General features: G+C 39.2%; 1 protein-coding gene across 2 annotated transcripts in view; it reads right to left on the minus strand.

Moving 5' to 3' along the window:
- The window catches only part of CCDC158 (coiled-coil domain containing 158), a 123025-nt gene that overhangs the window by 40846 nt on the left and 67136 nt on the right, over positions 1-15043 (minus strand). For both annotated transcript variants that reach the window (XM_089675984.1, XM_089675972.1), the window contains exons 11-14: positions 13906-14112; positions 10934-11407; positions 10458-10647; positions 1875-2027 (exon numbers count right to left, since the gene is read on the minus strand). In XM_089675984.1, the coding sequence (XP_089532110.1) occupies positions 1875-2027; positions 10458-10647; positions 10934-11407; positions 13906-14112 (1024 nt within the window). The remainder of the gene's footprint in view (positions 1-1874; positions 2028-10457; positions 10648-10933; positions 11408-13905; positions 14113-15043) is intronic.

Consider the following 15043-nt stretch of genomic DNA (forward strand, 5'->3'; position numbering starts at 1 on the left):
AGAAGAGAGAGGGGGTGGGGCTGAGTCACGGCTCCATGTGTGAATGGACACATGGAGCAACGGGTGCCCCCATAGCTGCTTGCTGTGGGGGCACCCAACAGGGGAAAGGGGCCAGGAGCGCTGGCGGAGGACTCGAGAAGAGGAAGATCAGGGCTGCTCTGTGCAAAACTACTGCACAAAGCAGGTAAGTATAAACATGTTATTGTTATTTATAAATCTTATTTTGTTTGTTTTAAATAATAATAATTTAATCACTTTTTTGGCTTTTATTTTGACTTGGTGATCTGACCAGTAACACACCTTCTGTCTTAGGGTAGCAACCCTCAATCCTTCACTGTATCTATGGAGAGGCAACATAGCCACCCTTGGATAGCAGCATTGTGACCCTGTAGAGTGGGTAGTGTTAGATGGACTATTAGCTTTAGATGGACTTTACATAAGTGACCAACAAATTAAAGCCTAACTCCTACAACTTTTTGGAACTATTTTTTCCTTTTGGGATAAAGGTTTTTATATAAATTAATAATAACAAAACATTGTAAGCAGTCCTTTCAGTGTTAAATGGTTTGTCTTAACCCTCTAACCCCTTTTGCTGGACATCTTAGACTGTTAAAGGAAGTTGAAAAATAAGAGGCCTACTGGCCAGATTACAGATATTAAACTATGTTACAGAGGGGACTCGGAAAAACAAAGACTACCGTGTTAATGCTACTGACAGACTGTGTCATATATGTCATTTTTTTTAATTTGCCTGTGGTTCCATTTGAAGCTTGCATTGTTTTTTTAAGCATCTAAAGAAGAAATGTTGAAATGCCTTAAAATAAATACCTTAAAAATGAGAGATAATGGTTCAAGCCACTTTAACCACCTCCCGTCCGGCCATTGTATATAAACGGCCGGACGGTGGCAGTGCAGGGTCGGGTGGCCATTTATAAACGGCCTCCCCACACCCTGCTTGTGCGCACTCCCTGGGAGCGTGCAGCACAGCGATCCGGTGCCCACTGTGTCCTCTGGACACAGTGTAACACCGATCGTCGTACGGGACCTCTGTACAAGGTCGCGATCATTGGCCAATCGGTGATCACATGCAGAGTAGTAAGCAAGATGTCACTTGTGACATCATTGCTTACTACGTGTGAAGGTCACATGGTACAAGGCTATTCACAACAGCCTTGTACCATGTGACAAGCTGTGACCAATCACAGCTCACACAGTATTTCTCAATAGCTGCAAGAATGCAGCTAGAGAGAAGGAGAAATGATTGCTTTTACAGCCTTTATGGGTGTAAAAGCAATCAGTGTTACAAAAAAAAAAAAAATCTTGATCACCCCGCACAAGTAGTACAGTAAAAATGTAAAAAATGTTTAAATATTATAATTTTGGTTATAAACTAATTTGGGTTATTTTTTTTTTTTTTGGCCAAGATAACAGAATAAATTTTGGCCAAGATTTATGATGAAATACTATTTATTTGCAAAATTTTATAAGAAAAACACTTTATTTCAAAATGTTTGGAATTTTTCATTTACATGACAAAAAAAATAAAAATCCCAGTGGTGAATAAATACCATCAAAATAAAGCTTTATCTGTCAAAAAAAATGGTAAAAAATTCATATGGGAACAGTGCTGCATGACCGCAAAATTGTCATTCAAAGTGTGATAGCACTGAAAGCTGAAAATTGGCCTAGACAGGAAGGGGGTAAAAGTGTCTGGACTTGAAGTGGTTAATATCAACAATGGTAAAAAAAACAAAAACAAACAAACAAACAGAGGTAAAGAAGTTTGAGGAAAAAAAAAATCACATATATACATTTGGAGAATTTTATCTTTTATCACATAATGTAGTAATACAGTTATAAGTAGCAATTCTTACCATGACCATCACAATCCTCTACAGTTTTCAAGGTGTTTTTGGTCTGTGCCAGCTCAGCAATAGCTGCTTTTAGCTGCAATTTCAGAATGGCAGTTGCATTTTCTGTATCTCCAGTTTGATTTTGGTTGTTCCTTTTTAGTATTTCATAATCATCTGCAAAAAAAAAGGCATACACAGAACATCAGCTACCTTATGTTACTTCTGTTGTGGGATGGAGGTGGGCAACCTCTTCATTTCCCATGCTCTGATGTGCTAATACTGAATTTCACAGTGATTTCAGAGTTTTATCCTGAAAGTCAGCCAGTTCCTGTTGAACTGATATGTGTGAAAATGTGTACCACTGTCTGTTCAACAGATGCTGGTCTAACAACCTGCTTTGTTCAAAAAGTCATGCTGGGGCACCAGCATTCAATCAGCACTTGAAGCCAATGGCTGCAGGGCTGATCCGTGTATTTTGATGGAGGAGTCCCTGCTGTATACAAATACAAATACAAAGATATAGTGGAAGAGATCCCTGAAACATTGCTTGTGTTAATGTGGGTGAAGGGATTAGCCCCTAAGTTTGATGTTCCACCATCTTGTTTCTCTTAGCCAAAGCCCTTCCATCTTAAGAATCAGCATCCATTTTAAGCCTGTGTTTTAAAAGAATTAACTTTCTTGTTTTAAACGGTATTTTGTCAGGAGTTAAGAAGTTCCTCTTTTTCTTGTCCAGGTGCAACTTCCCCTTTTTCCCTTAACTAAGCCTAAGACTGAAAGTCTGCGGTGAGCTACATCCTGTTGAAAGAGTATTAATAATTTTAGGCCAACGGTAAAAAAGGAACTGTCTGCTTTCTGAGGTGTTCGAAAGTTCAAGCATTAACGTATATACTAATAATTAACATATATGCCAACTGATTGGGCATGAGTGACGTATGTAATATTCTAATTGGTTAAATGCATACCTGTCAATTGATTGGTTCTTATATTTCTATGCTTTGTTTTAAGTTTCATATATAAGTTTAAACATGGAAGAATAAATTCAGTTCATTCTGAGATACTACTTTGTGTCTGTCTGCCATTCCTTTGTGTCTCAGGTGAACTCCGGATCCGAGGTAATTGTTGGTCGATGCCACGAGGCTGACGGAAGTCAGTGCAAGAAGGGAACGAGATTCAATTCCTTTCAATTGGGGGCTCGTGTCCGGGATGAGATAATCATCTTTTTTGGTAAGTAAGATTTTTTGTCATTTTGCCAAATAGTCTCTTGCCAGAAAGGCTCTGATTGAAATCTCATGCCCTTAGGTAAGCACTGGGCTTCGCGTCTTAAGACGTCAGTGGCCAGGCGCAAAAAAAAGTGCTGTGGGGAGCACAAAGGTCTTTTGGAAAAGACTAGAGGCAGTTTTGGGAACTGCACAATTTCTTATAAGAAGAGATTGGAAAAGAGTTTCTCTGAGAAGAAACCAGGAAAAGCCCGGGGTTGACCAATAATTCACCTGCAAACCTTTGCTTTTCTTCCTATCGCATAGAAGTATAAGATAATTTGTTTGTGTGACACAAGTGCCCAGTTGGTAAAGTGTATGGGCCAGTGGTCACTGAAGGTATTGTCAATTTCCGTGTGACATGCCCCACCCCACACAGATAAGCCTTATTGGTTGATGATCTGGGTGAGGTGATTGCGTGGTAACGCCGAGTTGGGTGCCTATGTAAATGTTTTGTTTAAATTGTGTTGTAAGCTAGAAAAGATTGGCAGAATATTATTAGAAAGTATTGTACACCCAGGTTATAATCTTCACTTTTATCAGTCACTAGAGAAAGACTAGAGAAAGTATCTTAGGTCCAGGCATTTTTATAGGATAAATTGTCATTACAGCCTATAGGACAGATTTGTGATACAGATATATTCAAGTGTAAGATATGGGGAGAAGTCAGAGTAGGAATAAGCCCCCTCTCCCAAAAGTTGGTGAATCATGTATAGATTATGTAGCCCGTATCTGTGGGACAGATTATTCTTTAATTCACCCCTGGGTAGATAGATTAGCAGAATGGAGTGAATTAATGGGCAGTGTGGATCCATTTCCCTATAGTAGAAGCAATGGTATTTTTCATATGGATATGGTTAGGGGACTCTGTCTGGGAGAAAAACAGTCATTCCCGTGGTACGAAGGAGACCCCATGTGGGACCCAAGGTATATGGCCAGGGGTGGACAGAATTGGGTGACGTTTGCTCCGCTTTGGTTTTATAGGAAAAATAAGCGGCAAAAGAAGGCGGAGGTGAGGAATGATGATGCAGCGAGAATACATTTATTAGAGTCAGAAATAGACAGATCCACACACCCTCTCATGTTACTCCCTCCACCATACGGTTATCCCACCCTTACAGAGGAAATTGTTGATTTCCTAACCAACCATTATGTAATTCCAAATCCCATTGCCACTGCACCCCCTATATCACCAGTATTAATATCTGCACAGACACACCAAATACCTAGTGCAGTTCAGATTTCTGCCACACAGCCTTCTACAGTTCAGGCTCCCGAGGATTCTCAGAGTGTAGTTCAGACTTCTGCCACACATGAAGCCGCAGGGAGAATTGTTCTCACTCCAATTACTGAGGAGGATTTATTTTTTGAAGAATCCTCTAGTTCAGGTTCCCTGGTATTAAGGGAGAGTGATAGTCTGGATGTAACAGACATCCCGAGTTCACCACTTGAAACAGTATGTGGAGAGGATTCGCTGAAAAAGTGGAAAACTCTCTATAAGAACAGGTGGGAAACCCACCGACATTTTTAAAGCACCACCTTTTTCAGTTTTTTTGTTTTGCTGCTAGAGCATTTATTCAAAATCATACCCAATTGTCCAGTTGATTTGTTCTCTTGGGAAAGCTTAGTGTTAATCTAAAACTCTGGGAAAGGAGGTATTGTAGCTTAATCTGCCGGGATACCAACTGTCCCTGTTATGACAGTGTTTATTGAAATATGACCCCTCACTCTCTGCTGAAACAATATAAAGTTTGAGCGGACAGTTCTTTGGATGTGGAATTCATTTCCTGCATTCCAATACAAGGCCACACTGTGTTTCATAGATAAGGCCCTTTTGTTTAAAATACAGGAGGTAAGAATAGTGTCCGTGGTGGAGAATTTGTTTCAAGGCAAGAATCCTTGGAAAGATGATTTCACCATACAACAGCCCAATAAATCTAGTTGAGAAGCCAGACGGTTCTTACAGATTTGTGCAGGACCTGAGTGCTATAAATGTTCTTGTAATTCTCATTGTCCCAATAGTACCTGACGTACCAATACTCATTTCCTCCATCCCACCTGATGCCGAGTTGTTTTTTTTTTACAAGAGATTGATTTGACAAATTGTTTTTTTTTAGCAAATTCCTGTTGTTAAGGAGACATGGCTAATTTTTGCCTTTAACTTTAGAGGTAAAAGTTTTATCTGGAATGAATTTCTCCAGGATTATACTGTAGTCCTCCAGGCCCCAAGCTATGAACTCCTAGCCATGGTTTAGTTGGTTTCAGTGCGGACAGCCAGCCAGGTGGAGTGTGTATCTTATATGTGATCATAAAGTGTCTAAGCAAAGTTATAATGGTGTTAAGAAACTGTTGAATACCTTGGTCTTGTCCTCACAAAAGATGATAGGAAATTCAGTCACAAAGAGAGCTGCAGCTCTTATGGGTCTGCCCCGCCCATTGACCAAGAAAGACATGCTTACCTTTCTTGACATGATTGGTTGCTGCCGCCAATGGATACCTGACTGTTCCTACTATGACAGTATTTTGAGACAAACCACAGGTTTAGAAATGTCAGATCTTGTGAAATGGTTAATTGAAATGTGTAATGTTTTTGTGTATTTGAAACATGCTATGGTAATAACCCCTGGTCTTGGTCTGCCCGCATATGATCAAATGTTTTATCTGTATGCTAGGGAAAATTGTAAAACTATGTCGGGAATCCTGGCTTGGGGAGCATGGAGGTATACTCCGCCCTTTTGTTTTGTTTTTTCTCAAAGATGGTTCTGGTACAGGTTCAAGGCATGCCTGTGTGTCTCAGAAGTTTGCTATTATTTGTGATGGTGATTCAAATGGCTATGTCATTTACTCTTGGACATGAGACCACCTTACACACCACCATTTAGTGAATATGAGGTTATACTGTTGTTAAACCCCAAGTTGAGAATAAAATATATTCCTCCCACTTTAGATCCTGCTCCAATTTTAAATGTCACTGTTAGATCAAATATTGCAGTACATCTGCTACTTCTAAAAGATATTAAGTGGAATGTAGTTAGTGTGACCAAAGTTCCACTAACTGGACTTTGTGTCACAAGAGGGGAGACCATGTATTCTAGAAGCTAGTGCACCTCTGTTCATCTTACAGTATCATGGGGTAGGTCACAGCTCACAGTATTATGGGATAGGTCACAGGGGATGGCAGGTTACATGTGAACTGCTGGATTTTTTTTTCATCGCTGGTTCCCCGTTTATGGTAAAATCATATGTGTGTCTAGATGCATTACATACATTAGGAACAATCCTCACAAGACAAGACATTAACATTTTTTATCCGCTCACAGGTAGATTTTACACACATGCCAGAAGTAGGAAAAGGACAGGAATATTTTTGGGTAATTGTGGATATGTTTAGCCGCTAGGTGGAAATGTCCCTCAGAGTTCAGGTATAGAGATAAGGATGATTCCTTCTAAGAAGACAGGTTACCCCCCTTTTTAGGTTTTAATGGATAGGTTTTTTCCCACTCCCTGGGCCAGACAGCCACTCATGGTAGAAAGAGGGGATTTAGGATTGATTCAGGAAGAATATGTGAGAAAGTTTATTGAAACTTTGGACAAAGTTGAAGGAAATGTTGCTGGCACTTTTTTCTTTTTTTTCACAGGAACCAACTTGTTTCCGTGATCGCTGTCACTAGGACCGCTGTTCTGACTGAGGATTCCAAGGCCTGGATCCATGCCAGCCGTGTAAAAAGGGTGAACCAAGCCCCTAAGAAGCAAGACAAAGGCAAAGACACAGATACAGAAGAAGCAGCCAGAGAAGTCCTGAGAGATTGATCTGAACTACATGGAGTGCTTCGTCAGCCCTGGAAACTTCAACCCATCCAAAGAACTTGAACTGAATGAATCTATAGCAAATGACAAACAATTCCAAATCCCTCAACAAGCCAACCCAGGTGAAACCTTGCATCAAAGGTTCTATGGCCTTTGGGTGGCGTTGTTAATTATTAACTCTTTTATTTTTTTGATGGGCATAATACTGAACAGTTTGGCCCTTTATGTGTTCTGTTTTCAGACCAAAGTAAGGACACCCTCTGTTATTTACACCATTAACTTGGTAGTGACAGACCTTTTAGTGGGTCTCTCTCTACCAGCACGAATTGTTATGTATTACCGTAATGTAGAGACCTGTTATATCTGCTATTATGTTCACAGTTTTACGTATTCTGTGAACATGTACTGTAGTATTCTTTTCCTGACCTGCATCTGTGTTGATCGCTACCTGGCCATTGTGCAAGCCAGAGCCTCATGCAGATGGAGAAATCCCAGTTATGCCAAATGCATCTGTGTTTTGATTTGGATATTTGCTGTAATTGTAACTTTCATCATACTGACCACAACGATTAACCACAAACATTGATGTTTTTTCCAGCTACTTATGCTGACAGGTTTTGAGTATTTTGTTCCCTTGGTGATTGTTGTTTTCTACACCCTGCGGATCATGTGGACTTTGTCCAAGTCAATACAAATGAACCAAAGCCGAGAGAGACGGGTGAAGGCGGTACAGCTCCTCATAATGGTGCTGGTCATCTTCACAGTCTGTTTCACTCCCATTCATGTTAGTCAAGTGGTTTTCTGTGTCCGCAGTGAGGTGTCTCGGGATGTCATCCTCATTGTGTACCATGTCACAGTAACTTTGAGTAGTTTTAATAGTTGTATGGATCCCATTGTTTATTGTTTTGTTACTAGCCATTTCCAATCCGCTAGGAATAGTATTTTCAGAGAACAACCGCCACCAGTTCCTTTTAACAGTCCCTGCCCCTGCCGTAGGCAGCTCGCCCTGGGGGCTAGGAGAATACAGGAGTAATGATGCAATCAAAGGATAGATTAAGCATTGAGACTGGTTCCTTTCTTTTTTCAGGAAAAAGAAACTAATATGTTCTGTCTAATTAGAGTGTACAAAGATAATATCACTGAGAAGGAATGTACTGATTTGGTTAAGAAAATTCCCTGTTACCAGATTATATAATTTACTTTTAAGTCTCTAAACCAGTATCAGGAAATTTTGCCTGATTTGAACATAGTAATGTTGTTACAGAATTTGTATTATATGGGTACAGTTTAGCGGGAATGTAAATTGGGTTAACTACATTGGCTATGGTTAACAAAAGTTTGGTAGAACCATACTGTTTTGATATGTTATTAGCTGATAAAGGGAAAGTATGTAAAATGTTTAACTCCTGCGGTTGTACTCTTATTCCCCATAACACTGTTTCTGATGGAAGTATTATTAGAGCCCTTCACAACCTCCAAATATTGTTTGAAGAATTAGCTGAAAGCTCAGGAGTAGAAAATCCACTGGTCAGTTTATTTGAAACCTGGTTTGGTATATGGGGAACCCTGATTACCTACTAAGGGCCCCAGGTACCAACCTGTGACTAAGGTGTAAGGTCACGTGTGTGACCTAAGAGGGGGTTTGAAGGGATTAGCCCCTAAGTTTGATGTTCCACCATCTTGTTTCTCTTAGCCAAAGCCCTTCCATCTTAAGAATCAGCATCCATTTTAAGCCTGTGTTTTAAAAGAATTAACTTTCTTGTTTTAAACGGTATTTTGTCAGGAGTTAAGAAGTTCCTCTTTTTCTTGTCCAGGTGCAACTTCCCCTTTTTCCCTTAACTAAGCCTAAGACTGAAAGTCTGCGGTGAGCTACATCCTGTTGAAAGAGTATTAATAATTTTAGGCCAACGGTAAAAAAGGAACTGTCTGCTTTCTGAGGTGTTCGAAAGTTCAAGCATTAACGTATATACTAATAATTAACATATATGCCAACTGATTGGGCATGAGTGACGTATGTAATATTCTAATTGGTTAAATGCATACCTGTCAATTGATTGGTTCTTATATTTCTATGCTTTGTTTTAAGTTTCATATATAAGTTTAAACACGGAAGAATAAATTCAGTTCATTCTGAGATACTACTTTGTGTCTGTCTGCCATTCCTTTGTGTCTCAGGTGAACTCCGGATCCGAGGTAATTGTTGGTCGATGCCACGAGGCTGACGGAAGTCAGTGCAAGAAGGGAACGAGATTCAATTCCTTTCAGTGGGGACCTGTAATTTTTTTTATTTTGCATTCAACCCACTGGTTGAAGAAAAAAAACTCAATGTATATACCCTGCTTTAGTGAGTTGAATGAGGAATGTCAACCTCCAGAGCAGGAGGTAAACAACCAGGAACAGGTAAAATGTGTAGAAATCCCTGATATATAGGTTTCCTTTACCTCCACTTGGCATATACTATGTGGTAGAAACAATCTCGTATAGAAGCTCATACTGTGTTTTTAAAGACAATGCTGACTTCAATTCATATTTGTGCCAACTGTTGAAGAAGTATTTCTACAAGTATGGTGTATATGAGCCTGAAGCCACTGAAACTGTTTCAATACAGAACAGTTAGTTATGAGCTGAAATTATATTGTCAATATTTAGGCTCTGGACAGGAAAAATAAGACCAACAATGACTCAATTTTGTGGAATATGTATGTTGTACCCATTCAATGGCTTGAGAGCCACATGGAGCTCATTACTTGTGAACTCCTGTTGCCTATTATGTGATTGATTCCCTACCACATTTGCTCAATATTTGCCATTATGAACACATGCTACTTTATGCACTTCTTTAAACCACACAAGGGCAGCCTCTTTTATTTCACTTAAAGTGTTACTAAACCAACAACAATAAAATCAGTCTGTATATGCAGTAAAGCATGCTTGTTATACTCACTGTGGAGCTTAAGGGGTTAATCCTCTGCACTGTGTAAAAATGCTGTTTGATCCTGACTTCTCTGATCCTCCCCTTCTTCCAGTGCCCCCCTCTTATCTCCTGATAAGACATATTGTGTGGAGACACTCTGTGCATGCTTAGTTTGGTGTGTATTACTAGAAAGATTTTTTTTTTTTTCTTGGGAGAGTGCACAGGGCCAGTAAGCACTGTCCAGACAGTCAGGGGCTCTGCATCCTCCTAGAGCAGAAAGAAAACTCCTCCTACACGCTTTAGCATGTGCTCAGCTGAACACTGATAAAAGTCTCAAAATTGCTCTAACTGCTGATAAGAAAAGGTATTTAGCAGTTTATATTTACTAAAATAATTGCAATTCCATGTTGTGTGTACTGTGGGAGACCAGATATAGTGAATGCAGGGTCCTGGGTTTAGTAACACTTTAAAAGACTCAACGCCACTGAAGGTGATGACCAACCAAGAAGCCAAAAGTTGTAAATCTCCTCCCAATGCAACATTTGATGATCATTTGGAGAAATGTAAAAATGTTCCTAAAAGATTTGCTGATGTATGACCAGAACAATACCTTATGTTTAGGTTTACCTGATAGGCATGCAAGCTCACGTTGTGCTTCTCTGAGCTCAGCTACAATTTCCTTTCTTTCCTTCCTCAGCTTGTTGGCTGCACAAGTCTTTTCAATGCATTCATGTGACAGTTTGCATTTCTCCATATTTAACAACCTACACATCTCTTCCAGTTCATGGATTCTCATTTCTTTCTTCTCTGCCAGAACCTATAAATCACGCAAACATAAGAATAGATGACTTACGTATAAAAACCAGTAATAAAGTGTAATTTCAGCCAAATTTACAGCATATGCTGAATTGTTCAGATATTCACAGTGCATGGCATATATATTTACTGTTCATATACAGTACATAGTTTAATTCTGGATAAATTAGTAACATAAGAAAGAAAAAAAACTGAAAAAATATATTTTAATCCAAATGAAAAATGATAATTTTAACAGAATGAATCTACTATATAGTAACCAACTAATATCCATAATGTGTATTTACCTTAGTTTCCTGTATAAACGCATTCTTTAGAAATACTTCCTCTAAGAGTTGGGACGTCTCTGCTTCCAGTGAATCCACTTTTTGGCTCTGCTGTTCAACCACCCGCGTTAAAGTCTGAATTTGGTCTCGAAGAGTCATTATCATGTTATCTTTTTCCACCAAAAGCAACTTTAGAGTTTCTGTATCTTCCAACATCTCTGACATTTGCTCTGTGGCTGTTTTAAGTTGCTGCAGCTCTTTCTTTTTGGCCTCTGCATATATACGCAGCTTTCTCAGTTCCTCCATTGCATTATTCAATGCTGCTTCTTTCTCTGCCAAATGAACTTTTGATTCATTTAAGTTCTTTTCAGCATTCTTCAGGCTTTGCGTTTTGGCTGCCAGCTCCTCTGTCAATTTCTGCATGGTAGCTTTCATGGACTCCAACTGGCATGTGATAACGCTCACATTTGCTGTCATAACTTGAATAGTTTTCAGCTTTGATAAAATAACAAAACATACTGTTTACTTAAGAATCTCTCATGTTTTATATCTGCCTTAAACCATATCTATAACCTAAACTTTTTTTTTTTACATTTTGGCTAAAATAGGGAATGGTTATCACCCCTACCAGTTTTTCCTTGCTGTCAATGCCTTGCATGTATTTTATATGAAAACAAAAATAGGAGTACTTCAATTACACACATACTGTATAATTAGTTTGATAGACATGTAGTGCTTGCTGGAATGTGGGCTACCACTTCTGCAACTTGTGTGGCTAGAATGATATGTTGGGCCAAACACTTATTCCCTGTATTTGCTGGAGAACAGCAATACAGTATATGGAAACTGGTAAGCAGCTGGAGGTAAAATCAATATAATTGCATTACATTACATACAATATAAACTATTCTGTATGATTTAGTAAAGAAAGAAAAAACCTCAGCGCCCAGAACTCCCTTGCCCCCCACACACTATTCCCCGTGAGATGCTGCTGTACACAGGTGCAAAACCAAAAAACGTATTTCTACTTAAACCAGCGCAAAACCCACAAAGCAATATAAATAAATAACCCAGCCCATAAATAATATTAATCAAAATACATTGTGACACATAAAAAATAGTAATAATTAAAGTGATTTAAAAAAAAAATTGAAAAAAATCAGTGACAAATTCAAAAAACAGTCCCGTGAAAAACCTGTATTTTCATTGGATTCTTCTGTGCCAATAATACCTCCACCATCCACCAGTGCAAAACCAACATAAACAGATATTTGGTGAGTAAAACGCCTTTCAGGGATATTAAGGGCTCCTGGACCCCCTTTTTATGGTGGATGGTGGAGGTATTATTGGCACAGAAGAATCCAATGAAAATACAGTTTTTTCACGGGACTGTTTTTTGAATTTGTCACTGATTTGTTTCAAAAAATTTTTTTTTAAATCACTTTAATTATTACTATTTTTTATGTGTCACAATTTATTTTGATTAATATTATTTATGGGCTGGGTTATTTATTTATATTGCTTTGTGAGTTTTGCGCTGGTTTAAGTAGAAATAAGTATTCTGTATGATTGTCCAAACAAGAACCAAATCTAGTTATGTGATGCACAAGCCCCATAAATACTAACTCTACCTTCCCAACTGAGTCAAATCCTCCTTTATTTGTGTCTCACATGCTTCCCTCCCAGACACTGCAGCTCACAGTGGGAAATTTCCAGCAGAGAAATCAATGCTGTCAATCTAGAAAGGACTAGGGGTGGCAAGGTGCTGGCTGACAAGCTACAGGCTTGTGAATCAACAGTAATAATGCTGATAGCCACATCCACTGCAACATTTTTATATCCCACTCTAGTGCAAGCAGGGAGAGCCTACATCAGTGTGGAAAAGCTCTGCCCTGAATTCAAGCCAGATCATCACAGAAAGCTGCATTAAAGAGGAGTTCCACTCACCCTGTCAAAAAATAAAAATCAGCAGCTACAAAACTGTAGCTGCTGACTTTTAAAAAACAGCCACTTACCTGTCCCTCGGTCCCGCGGTGTGTCCCCCGCAGTCCGTTGCACCGGCCGTCCTGTGATCCAGGTGCCGGCATCTTCAGTGTGGGCACCCAGCTGTAACAGCTTGCGGCTTCACAGCCGGGTACCCACTGCCCATACACGAGTAGCGCTGAGCTTCATGAATGGTCCTGTAGTCTTCTGGGACCTGTCACGTGTCCCAAAAGACTACAGGGAGGGTGGGAGGACACCTTCCGCTTCAGGTCACCTAGGCGATCGGACCGGAAGTGGGAGCGGGTACCTGTTAAATTCAGGTACCCCCTCCCCCCAAATGTGCCAATCCTTAATGGGGAGCGGGGGAAGAGTCCTTAAAGCGGAACTTCCCTTTTTGAGTGGAGCTCCGCTTTAAGTGGACTTCACTGGCAGATCCAACAGATATTTTTTGGACTTTGGAGGGGGGACTGCAAATTGTAATTGTAAAAGGCAGTTTATTATTGGGAGACAAGTTCTAATTTGAAGCTAAAGTGGCCTTTAGGTTACTGTACATAATCCTTAATGGTCCAACAAAACATCTATGTTGCTTTTGTTGAAATGACACATAAGCCACCCATGGACTTTGTAGGGCAGGTGGATGTGCAGGGCCAAATCAATTCCCCCTATGGCAAAAAAGCAACATGCTCTTTAAAGCTTTAGTCTTTTTTTACTCTGCAAGTTTATAAGTTTATGTCAGTGCACAAAGAAGAGGGGTGCAGGAGATTAGTGCAGGTAGATACCACTAGTATCATTTATCCTGGGGAGAACAATAGTGATCAGGACAGGATTTCTAACCTGTACCCATTGCCACCTTGCTGCCTCTGTAGAGTTGGGACAGTTACCTAATTCAATTACAAATGGAATTTCAGGCCTTTCAAACATGTAAACATAAATAGTACATGTCTAGTCTGTATCAAGATACTTGTGTTCTCATCTTCTTGCATTAGAAATGCCAGCACATGATACTATACCTTCTCTTCTTCCTTTTGCTGACTCTCTTCTTTTACTGCAGTCACCATTACCTGAAGGCGCTCTACTTCCATACTCCGTTCTACCAGTTCTCTTCGTAAGTGATCATTGGTGAGCTTGCTGACATTTGCCTGTTCCTGTAACTGCCAGTTATACTCTCTTTCTAGGTGCAGCTGTTTTTCACACATTGTATGGGCCTCTTGTAATTGCTGTAGCAAATAAAATGAAATATTTTTGTATTAGATCAGTTTTTTTGAATAAGAAACCATGTTTACTTGTTTCTGCACTTTAATAGTAAATACCATTTAATAACAATATTAACCACTTCAAGTCCAGACACTTTCACCCCCTTCCTGTCCAGGCCAATTTTCAGCTTTCAGTGCTATCACACTTTGAATGAGAATTGCGCGGGCATGCAACACTGCACCCATATTAATTTTTTAGCATTTTTTTTGAGACAGATAAAAGTTTATTTTGGGGGGATTTATTCACCACTGGGATTTTTATTTTTTTGCTATATAAATGAAAAAGTCCAAACATTTTGAAAAAAAAGTCTTTTTCTTATAACATTTTGCAAATAAATAATCTTTCTTCATAAATCTTTACCAAAATGTATTTAGCTATCTAACCCAAATTAGTTTATAACCAAAAATTATAATTTTTCAAAAATTTGTTTTACATTTTTATTTTATATTTTTATATTATTATTTATGTTTTTTGGGTTTTTTTTTTAACATACTGTCACCCTAGCAGTACAGTGTCACCATAGTGACACTGTACTACTTGTGGGGGGGGGTGATAAAGATTTTTTATTTTTTTTATTTTTACATTGCTTACTTTTACACCCATAAAGACTGTAAAATAATTTCTCCTTCTCTCTGGCTGCATTCTTGCAGCCATTGAGAAATAATGTGATAGCTGTGATTGGTCACAGCTTATCACATGGTACAAGGCTGTTGTGAATAGCCTTGTACCATGTGACCTCTGTGATCATTCACAGTTTTCACTAGTAGTAAGCAATGGTGTCAGCAAGTGACATCTTGCTTACTACTATTCATGTGATCACTGATTGGCCAATCAGTGATCATATGTTCGGGACCTCACACAGAGGTCCCGTACAGTGATCGTTGTTCCACGTGC

Source organism: Staurois parvus, unplaced genomic scaffold (genome assembly GCF_062004578.1).
Source record: "Staurois parvus isolate SC_StPar_1 unplaced genomic scaffold, SC_StPar_1.0 ptg000013l, whole genome shotgun sequence".
NCBI classification, from domain to species: domain Eukaryota; kingdom Metazoa; phylum Chordata; class Amphibia; order Anura; family Ranidae; genus Staurois; species Staurois parvus.